Source organism: Lactuca virosa, chromosome 1, assembly GCF_052849685.1.
Source record: "Lactuca virosa cultivar CGN04683 chromosome 1, Lactuca_virosa_CGN04683_v6, whole genome shotgun sequence".
Taxonomy (NCBI): Eukaryota; Viridiplantae; Streptophyta; class Magnoliopsida; order Asterales; family Asteraceae; genus Lactuca; species Lactuca virosa.
The window spans coordinates 52,382,450-52,392,921 of record NC_136426.1 but is presented as its reverse complement, the minus strand read 5'-3'; the positions used below and the strand labels follow the sequence as shown (position 1 = coordinate 52,392,921).

Here is a 10,472-nt window from a genome sequence, read left to right as displayed (position 1 = left end):
CCACCATAAAACATCCTCATTCATCTACTCACTTCTATTGACAACGTCACTGGAGTCGCACATCACCCTCCTTCTGCATCGACACCAATTAAGCCGCACCAATACCCTCTACCCTCTGTAGCTTCAGGGTTGCGACGAAGTTGTTGGTGATTTCTTATCATCAATGTTATTTAAGTGTAATGGGATTACTTTGTTGACCAAAAGTGATCTTGATAAATATTAAACAAGTAAGGAAGGTGTGGAGTACCCGCTTGTTTAAGTTTGATCAAGTTTCAAAGTACACTGTCATTTAGGGGTGAAGCCCCCCGAACGAATGGGGGTCCAAGGGGCGGCAGCCCCTGGCTGGGGTCAAGCTGCCAGGTCAGCGCAAATTTTTTTTATATAGGGTATGTTACTATATTAAAAATGCATCAGAAAATCAGTTTTTCAGAGAATTGACTAGTGGTTTGACCCTTATCCAAATATCGTTTTTATGTTAGTTTTTAAAGTTTTATGACAGTTTGAAACTGTCATATGACAATTTTCATACAAAGATCTTAAAGTAAGTTTTAGTCTCATTTCTGTTACATACAAAAACATCATCAAAACACTCTCTGTTCTTGTCTCTCTGAGTCTTATCCGATTAAAGAATATTTGGAGTACCACCCAAATACTTTAATCTGAAAGTGTTTAACATGACTATCAGAATTTCCAACCCTTTCTATACCCAAAATTTCTAAGAAAAGCTACCAAAAATGGTGAGATTTATTGCGTTTAATAAGGATTTAGGGTTTGTTTTGAGGCTAAGTGAGCACGTAATAGCTATCAAGAAGACAATAGATTTATAGGATTTATTTTGGGGCAACATTTTCTCTTTTTCCTGATGCAGTTAAGGTTTCATGTTGCTTCAACTATTCCATATAGAGTTTTCTAGTCAAAGTCAGTCAAAGTCCTAGATTTAATAAGGTGTGTGTATGTGTTTGTGTGTGAATGTGATCTCAAAAGTGGTTTATGTTTTTGTTATAAAAAATGGTATATGTGTTTGATATTAAAATCTTAATAGATTTATTGAATTAGGTGCTTCATGCATTTAGTTATCTTGATTGTTTGATTTACATATAAAGGTGGTGTATATGTTTGATATGAAAACAATCTGTGTATGTGTTTGATCTTGGAACTGTTACATATTTATTCAATCCTATGCTTGATGTACTTAGCCATTTTTTTTAGATTGGAAATTGTTTGATTTACATATAAAGGTGGTGTATGTGTTTAATCTCAGAATTGTTGCAGGTATAATTTTTTTTTTCTAAATTAAAAGTTTATTAAAACAAATATAAAAAATACAAAAAAGAAATTGAAAGGGTAAAATAGTTCTTTCATCTTTTTCAGGGACCAAAACCACAAGAAGTTTCTGATTTTAGACCAATGGTTTAATTTCAAAAGATTTTGGACTCCATCTATATTTTTTTTTGCTAACCACAAGGACCAAACTTAAGGTTTAGAAAAAAGACTCCTTTTAAATACAGTTGTCAATATGTGTCCAAGAGGTCCATCTTCGCAACTTTTTTTTTGAACGGCGGATCGATCTTCGCAACTACATAGCAATATTCTATCTTCAAGGTTCTATTTGTTCACATATATTGTGCTTGAAAATGATAAAAAACTGATGATATGAAAGATGTCAATCAAATTGTGAAGAACGGTAAAGAAGGGAAAACCCAACCAATGCATCAATCTTTGTTTATATGGACATATATTTACCACAAAAATGTCACATGAAGATATTTTTTTTTTTCCATATAAACTTGTAAAAACATGTTAATTGTGAAGGAAAAGAAAAATAATGTCATTTCTTTTTATAAAAGGTTGAAAAATGTATGATTTCTTCCCAAAAATTAAATGGTTTTTATATTTGAAACGGCAAAAGGGAAAAGGAAAAAAGAAATGAAAAAGGAAATGGATTTGGAGGCGCAATCCGACCTTTGAATCCTCCATCAAACGGAGATTTCATGGTTTGCGGCCGGGCCTACCACCTGCGACTAATACCAGTGCCAGTAATTACAAGACGGTCATATCAAGGTCACCTTGGCTTTCTTCTAACTTTTGGTTTATCAATGCCGTCCACATCGACAAAGACTCAAAGCCAACTCAACAAAAATCAAAAATAATTCTAGCGTTACGTAAATCAAATGGGTAACTGCACTAAAATTGCGTTACTACTTACTACTGATGTTGACCTTATTTACAGTGGGGTTAGGTACAAGACTACAAGTGTATCTTTGAATAGTCTTCTAGTTCTACAGTCCTCGTTCATTTAATACTTTCCAAATCTTGTGATTGGTCCTTGATGAATTTATGAATCGTGGGCATAAAAGGGTCCATACTTTTCCTTTTTGAAGCTTGTGCACACTAACTGTTTGATAGAATGCCAACAATGGATACCCTCTTCACGGTGTTCTTATTGTTGTCGTCTAAGGCCTTTTTGTGGAGGGTTTGTCATGCTTCATCTTACTCTCCTCTTATACGCAGCGATCTTGGAAGGCGACCTACTGATGAGCAACCGCTGTCCAAGATTGCTGTTCACAAAGCTCTTATTGCTCTCCATGAATCCGCATCCATTCAAGCCAGCCCTCTTCTTCTGGGTTTGAAGGTAAATATGGTCTATTTCATTTACTTGTCATCGCTTAAACCTCCGCTTAACTCTTAGCACCCTTCTTGTAATCTTGACCATTTATCGTAGTTTACTACATTTAACAACGTTGTTGCTCAATACTCTAGGATTTTTTTCTGTTAGAATCGTTGATTTTTGGCCTAAATCATTATAGTTTCATAATTTGTGATTCTACAAGTCGCTAGGTCCTCAGTTGAAAAGGTTTCTGTGCTACCATAGGAATAAAACAGGCTCCCTTGATGTTGTTTACACTTTACATTGATCTTTGGGCTAAGTGCAATAAATATCAACACACCCAATTATAGCAGTGAAATTGCTTTGTATTTAGATGATATTGCTATAAACTATAATTGGGTGGATTTTTCAATGTATAATGTTGAAATAGAAAGAAATGAAAGTAGGATGTTATAATAAAGAAATCATGAAAGTACATTGCTTCTTCTCGCATTTAACCCTTGATTTGTTTTCTTTAGCCAATAATTTCTAGCTATATAAGGCTGTTGTTCTTGTGTATTGTATGATTTGTATCCCATGTCTTAAATTTTGTAGTAAGTCCTATAAGTTTACTGTTCCAACTTTGCGATTGTATCATATATATAATTTTATAGGGCGAGGATACTGTATGGGTCAATGTGGAGCTCAGTTACCCAGATCCATCTGAGGATGACTGGGTTGGAGTTTTTTCACCTGCAAATTTCAAGTAATGTTCTTATGTTACACACCTGCATATTATCTTGCAGCTGCTGCATCTTCATATAAAAATATTAATTCATATTTTAACCATGTGAATATGTCAGTGTATCAGATTGCTATCCTGAATCCGGAAAATCACATGAAGCTCCTTGTATATGCACATCCCCGATAAAGGTATGCATAATAATGCTTGGGGTTTTGAAAATTTTAAAAAGTTATAATGTGTTTATCAGTTTTGGTTGTTCTCACATGAAACATTTCCTTTATAGTACATGTATGCAAACCACTCGGGTTCCAATTACATAACAGCAGGAAAAGCTAAACTGAGTTTCCAGATCATCAATCAACGTGCAGATTTCTCCTTTGCATTATTTACAGGTGGATTGGAAAATGTGAGTCGATTATTTCTTTCCACAGTGTTTATCATTTATATTTTGAACATAAGTTAGAAGGTTTTAATATTGTTGACTGATTATGTTATTTGGAATACAGCCAAAAGTGGTGGCTGTTTCAGATCCTATATCATTTGTGAACCCTAAAGCTCCCCTTTATCCACGCCTTGCTCAAGGGAAGGCTTGGGATGAAGTAAGTTTTTTGTAACATTTTAAAATGGTGCGTCCATTTAGTGCGCCATTTTATAATATATATTTTTTTGTTTAAGCTCTAGCCAATCAGTTTGTGACAAATGGCATGTTGTGTATGATGTTTGTGAAGATGACAGTAACATGGACAAGTGGTTACAACATTGATGAAGCAACTCCATTTGTGGAGTGGGGTTGGAAGGGCCATGACCCAAAGCTTTCTCCAGCAGGAACATTGACATTTACTCGTGGAAGCATGTGTGGTATAAATTATAATCTCATGTCAAATCTTATAAAAAACTACCCAACGCATTATGCATCCACCATGTATATAACTTCCCAAATTACAAATTTCAAATTGTTGAAAACTTGAAACATAAACATAGCCACATAGGTACATCAATCTTTTTACAATCATATAAAAGTATTCCATATATTGATTCTAAGTTCTTATATTTATACATAACTAATGATACCTTTGATTTTTTTTTTTTTTTTTTTTTTTTGGCATTAGTAATGATTACTTATTTACAATGCAGGTGAACCTGCACGAACTGTTGGATGGCGTGATCCTGGCTTTATACACACTAGCTTCATGAAGGAATTGTGGCCAAACACTATGTATGTGTACTTCATATTTAAACCTCCCCTTGTTTTTCCCATTAAGTGCTTTCTGGATAAAGTGTTGTGTGGATGAATGATGTTTACAAAATATTGAGCAAACGAAAGCACACTTGGGGATAAGTTAGGAAACATTATTCTGAGGTTGTTTGGTTTCTACAACAATTTTGCAGGTATAATTACAGGATTGGACATAGGCTATCGAATGGATCAGTTGTTTGGAGTAAAATGTATTCATTTAAATCATCCCCATATCCCGGGCAGGATTCGTTGCAGCGTGTTATTATTTTTGGAGACATGGGGAAGGTAATAATAGTTAAATATATCAAATGCCCCTCAATTATGAAAAAATATAGAAATCTAGTAGTGTATTTTACTAATAATAATTACAAATGAAAAAGGAGACATTTGCATTTTTTAACCATTATGCCATTTGGCCTAACTGACTTTCATGACATTAATATAATGAGTAGATTTAAGAAATGAAAGTAGGATGCTATAACAAACAAACCAATGAAAGTATGTTGCTATTTCTTGCATTTAACGATTAAACTAACTAAAATTTCAGGCTGAACGTGATGGTTCAAACGAGTATGCTAGTTATCAGCCAGGATCACTGATTACTGCTGACCAATTAATCAGTGACCTTGATAACTATGACATAGTTTTCCATATAGGAGATATGCCTTATGCAAATGGATATATCTCACAGTGGGACCAGTTCACTGCACAAGTAGAACCCATTGCATCAATAAAGCCTTACATGGTTGCAAGGTTTGCATTACAACATTCTACTTTCATTTCTTTCTATTGCAACATTGGACTTATTTGTAAATTGTAACTTGTGCAGTGGAAACCATGAAAGATCATGGCCCAACTCTGGAGGCTTCTATGACACTAAAGATTCAGGTGGGGAGTGTGGTGTTCCTGCTGAGACAATATACTATGTTCCTGCAGATAATAGAGCTAAATTTTGGTAAAAGAATTTTTTTTTTTCTTATCTCTTTCATATTATATTGAAACATCAAATAAAGATGTTAAGGTATATTTAGTCTATTAACAGGTATTCAACAAGTTATGGGATGTTTCACTTTTGCATAGCGGATTCAGAGCATGACTGGAGGGAGGGTTCTGAACAGTATGCATGGATAGAAAAATGTCTAGCATCTGTTGACAGAAAACAACAGCCATGGTTGATCTTTGCAGCTCATCGTGTGCTTGGCTATTCATCAAACAGTTGGTATGCAATGGAAGGTTCATTCGAAGAGCCAATGGGAAGAGAGCATTTGCAGAAACTATGGCAGAAATACAAAGTCGACATTGCATTCTATGGACATGTCCATAATTACGAAAGAACCTGCCCCATATACCAGGTATTAATAATTTAATTTATATCTTTCTAAATGGGTGATGTGATTCTTCTTGTGGTGTTGTAGAACCAATGTGTGAACATGGAAAGATATAGTTATTCTGGTACTGTAAATGGGACAATCCATGTGGTGGTTGGTGGAGGAGGGAGTCATTTGTCAGATTTTACAGAGATTGATACGGTTTGGAGTTTGTTTAAAGATCACGATTGGGGTTTTGTGAAACTTACTGCATTTAACCACTCTTCGCTTCTATTTGAGTACAAGAAGAGTAGGGATGGACTTGTGTATGACAACTTCACAATCTCAAGAGACTATAGAGATGTCTTGGCATGTGTACACGATGGGTGTGAACCCACCACTTTGGCTTCTTAAAAAAAGACAATTAGATATGTTGTATTCTTGTTTTACAACACTATAAACTCATCACATTTGCTCAAAATGACAGTGCACTTTGTAGCTATGTTGGCTTTTTATCGGTCAAATTTAGTCATAATATATGTTCTTATTAGCAACAAGCTGTCTCGTTTTTGACCAACCATAAAAGAGTATCACCACTAAGTATAATCCATTCTAACTTTTTGAAAAATATATGGTATTAACTTTTCCATTTGGCATACCAATAAGTTCACCCGACACCAATTTTCACAATCAATTTATGTTAATCCAATTCCCTTATGTACATCTATGAACCCACTAAACATACATCGTTTTCCATGGTAACACTAGCATACCACAAGGATGTCATATTGTCATGTATAAAAAGAAGTCATCACTATACATAAGAACGCATTCGTTGTTAGTTGAAGCCTGAATCCATTCCAGATGAATAATTTAATTTACACGCCCAAATTTTTCACACTTCCAACATGTTGGGATATTATGAGAAATTTTATTGTTCTCATTTTTACACAACAAAACCCTATCTCATGATGAAGTACACATGCTATTTTCTAGTTCTTAATCTTCGAACAAGACTTTCCTTGTAACATCAGAATAGTTAGGGTCTCTTTCCTATACACATGAATAGGTTTAATATGTGCATACGAAGATGCCAAAGATAATATAAGCACACATATTTTTGAGTATTGTTGTAGTAATAAAATTGATTTTATTGTTTATAATTTGAACCATTTTGACCCGAGGTAACATTTAGATGACAAATTGGTAGTGTATTGTTTTTATTTTCCTTCAACAGTGCAAATAAGAAACTAAAAAGTCAGAACTAAATAATCATTTTAATAAAATTAGAGATAATCTAGTAATTTAATATCTATTCTTTAAAAAAAAATCTCTTACGATAAATATTGCATATCTAATGAGTAATGACTAAATGACTAATCTACATTTGATGTTTTAAATCATAACAAATCAAAACATTGTAACCAGAAAAATTACTCAAACGTTATTATTATAGTTTTGCACAAAATCCAAAACTTCCCCTTCGCGGGTAGGATTTCCGCGCGAGTAAAATTTCAATCGACCTCCTCATTCCCATCCTCCGACGCCGACGGTGCAAAAACTAACCGTCGCAAGCGGCGCCATGGATGGTCCTGCAACACCCTCCAAGAACAAGAACTCTGATGGTGCTTCCAAGTTTCTTCTCGATCTTCCCTCCAAAGGCCTTTTCTCATCCTCCGTCATTTCTTCCAATTTGGTAATTCTACATAAACCCTACTTTTTTCAATTATTTTCCTCGTTTTTTTTCTCATCGACTTTGTTATTCGCCGAATCGATTGCGCTGCGTTTTTACTTGTGAAGAAAATCAATGCGTTTTTAATATAGGTTTTGACCAATGGCGTTAGGGTAAAATGAATTACGTAAAATGTATATCCGTGTATCTCTCAATTAGGGTTCGATGATTATGATTTCCGTTGTTAATTCTATTTCAACCCATGAAATCGACCATTTTCTGTTGATACTTCATTGTTATGATTTCTACATTATTAAGTCTCTTTTTATTTTTGTGAGGAATTGAACTTGCTTGGTTTGTGCTGTTAATAGACGTGGTTAAGTTATGAGTAAATCATAAAAAGCTTCCAAATTCATACCAATGTAAAACTCTATCCAGAGATGAAACTCATGGATTATTGGGCTTCCAAGAGTGAGTTTTGTTCTAGAATTCATCTCTCTGGTGACTTTGATCAATCAATCTACAAACATGAATCATGAATGTAAATGCTTGAATCCAGGATTTGCAATGTCGAAAGGTAAAACTATTTATTGATTATGAAGACTATTTAAGTTCTTGGTTAGATTCTTGATGATAACAGTTTTGTTGTCATAAAATCAGTAAGATAATTCAGATCCATCATCTTATGCATTTGAAATGATTATTTAGTTCTAGCTTTCATCATCTGTTTTGCATTTTATCTTATCACACAGGGTGGAATGCGGGTCTACATAACTGATCATGACACTACACCTCCAGGTCATCTTCTACAAAATTATCTTTACTATATGTGAATTACATGACAAAGATGTCAAATAACTTATAAAGTTTTTCTTTTTTTTCAGAAAATCAGCTTATAAAGACTGATCAAGTGAACATACTGATTAGATCACTTCTCCTTAAGCAACAACAGAAGTCTGGAACAACTTCAAAGAATGCAAAGGGTGCAGGCACAAATGAGGGTTCAAGAAAGAGGTATTTAACTTTTTTTTGTTACACATACTTGTTGTTTATGCTCGCGTTCACGGGATTTAGTATCTATATATTTTTGACAATGAAAGATTACTGTTTTCTCCCTAGGGCCCCAGAAAGAGCTGCGGATGGTAGGGCTTCTGCTAAGAGGGCAGCATCCACCACCCAAAATGGGTTCCGCCAAGGTTAGTTTTTTAGTTGATTATATGACACTATATGTTGATTAATGTGTTAGGTTATAATATGGTGGCAAGCTTGTTTACTTTATTTTATTTTACAGTACTTTTATGGTTAAATGATCATACTTGTTTACTTAGTAGTGATGATTTTACATCATGCAGACGTATTGAAGTCACAGATACCTGAAAATCTTCAAAGTTTGACTGTTGAGAGACTTCGTGCACTTCTGAAGGAGAGGGGTTTGTCCGTAAAAGGGAAGAAGGTATGTGAACATTCCTTTTAAAGGGTTAAAATGGTAATTCAAGTTGTTTATTTAAACTTGTTAATCATTCAACATTCAGTTTTATCAATCAGGGCCTTAAACAAATCTGATTCAAGCATTCATGAATTGCATAAGCTTTAATTAAACATTTAGGGGATGTTTGGTTATGAGATGTGGCCAGAATTGGAATTCAATTCCATTCCAACCATTTGGTTGCAAATGAGTAGGGAATTGAGTCCCATCGGATACGTATAGAATTGAATTCCTTTAGCAATAAAATACAGGGGCTTATTTTCACAACAATGGTTCACATATTTAATATTTATGCAACAAAGTAGTATTTATACCATGTGCAGTTACATTTCATTTTAGGACCAAAAGGCACAACATTTTACCATTAGCTATTTAACTCGTTGAAACATAGTTGCATAAATTAATTCATAGATGTTGCATAAATGGTTAAGAAATGAAACATTGTTAAAGTGTTTGATATTTTTTGTGTAAAAAGTGAACCCTGAAGTTTACATAAATGATTTGTAATTGTGGTGGCAGGATGAACTGATTGCAAGGTTGAGAGTGAGAGGTACCACTACCACTGGTTCAGCAAGCTCATCTGCTGCAGCTAAGCCATTAATATAATATATAATGGCATAATGGTAAAAACACCCAACTTTTTTTGAGTCCAATTTGGTATTTGCGTATGGGCTTCTATTTAATTTAATAGATCTTATTTTTGTGCATGTGGATTTTTAATTTTCTGATAGCTGGACAAGGGGTTGTAGTTGTACTGTACAACAACTCCAGTAAGCCAATATAATATAATATAATATAATATAGTAGTATGTGTTTTGTTTGTTGTACAATTGAATGCAGTGTGATGTTATTGTTGGCTGTTTGTAAGTTCACACTGTATGAAAACGTTCAATTAACTGCTGCTTTGGATGTCCTATACCCATCAATAGTTTTTCTTGGACCATTTATCGATTCGTGCGTGTCATCCTTGCAGAGGGACATGCAAATCTTCTCTTTATCATTCATAGTTTCATACCCATCAGTAGTTAAATCAGAATATAGCCGATACTCCCTCCAACTTAAGATCTGCAAAATATTTTTAAATAATAAAAATTGTGTAAAATTTACACATTTCGGTAAATCCGAAAAATTAGGTCATTTACCACAATTCTCAAAATGATATGTTCATTTTTTTGATAATCCGTTTGTGAATATATTGTGATAGTCCGAGTTCTCAGCCAATTTTGAATTGCCTTAAAATCCTTATCAATTTCTAAAGTAAGAAGTCTTAAAATCGTATAACAAAAATTAATATCACCAATCCAATTATCTTCCCAGAAGCTAGTCAAGACATCGTTACCCACCTTCTTATGCATATACGGCTCTAAATCCAATCCTTTATAATCGTCATTGATATAAATATCAAATTATGTTGCTCCAAGGTCCAATTTTCAATCAT

General features: G+C 34.1%; 2 protein-coding genes across 2 annotated transcripts; both read left to right on the top strand.

Moving 5' to 3' along the window:
* Positions 1–2,273: 2,273 nt before the first annotated feature.
* On the top strand, positions 2,274–6,433 carry LOC145129671 (nucleotide pyrophosphatase/phosphodiesterase-like). Its single transcript, XM_079064472.1, has 12 exons — positions 2,274–2,632; positions 3,262–3,353; positions 3,451–3,520; positions 3,616–3,738; positions 3,839–3,931; positions 4,061–4,190; positions 4,467–4,548; positions 4,722–4,854; positions 5,117–5,322; positions 5,399–5,524; positions 5,612–5,921; positions 5,985–6,433. The coding sequence occupies exons 1-12, from the start codon at positions 2,408–2,410 to the stop codon at positions 6,288–6,290; spliced, it is 1,896 nt and encodes a 631-aa protein (XP_078920598.1). The 5' UTR covers positions 2,274–2,407; the 3' UTR covers positions 6,291–6,433.
* An 892-nt stretch (positions 6,434–7,325) lies between these two features.
* LOC145129589 (protein LOWER TEMPERATURE 1-like) lies at positions 7,326–9,864 on the top strand. The gene is made up of 6 exons (XM_079064382.1): positions 7,326–7,572; positions 8,301–8,346; positions 8,433–8,562; positions 8,668–8,744; positions 8,901–9,001; positions 9,554–9,864. Exons 1-6 carry the CDS (start codon positions 7,459–7,461, stop codon positions 9,638–9,640), a joined length of 555 nt encoding a protein of 184 aa, XP_078920508.1. The 5' UTR covers positions 7,326–7,458; the 3' UTR covers positions 9,641–9,864.
* Positions 9,865–10,472: the final 608 nt, after the last annotated feature.

Coding starts and splice junctions, on each gene's coding strand:
- LOC145129589 (XM_079064382.1), top strand. CDS start 7,459: ATGGATGGTCCTGCAACACCCTCCAAGAACAAGAACTCTGATGGTGCT. Junction 7,573..8,300: donor CCGTCATTTCTTCCAATTTG/GTAATTCTACAT, acceptor CTTATCACACAG/GGTGGAATGCGGGTCTACAT. Junction 9,002..9,553: donor TGTCCGTAAAAGGGAAGAAG/GTATGTGAACAT, acceptor TTGTGGTGGCAG/GATGAACTGATTGCAAGGTT.
- LOC145129671 (XM_079064472.1), top strand. CDS start 2,408: ATGCCAACAATGGATACCCTCTTCACGGTGTTCTTATTGTTGTCGTCT. Junction 3,521..3,615: donor TATGCACATCCCCGATAAAG/GTATGCATAATA, acceptor TTTCCTTTATAG/TACATGTATGCAAACCACTC. Junction 5,922..5,984: donor GAACCTGCCCCATATACCAG/GTATTAATAATT, acceptor GTGGTGTTGTAG/AACCAATGTGTGAACATGGA.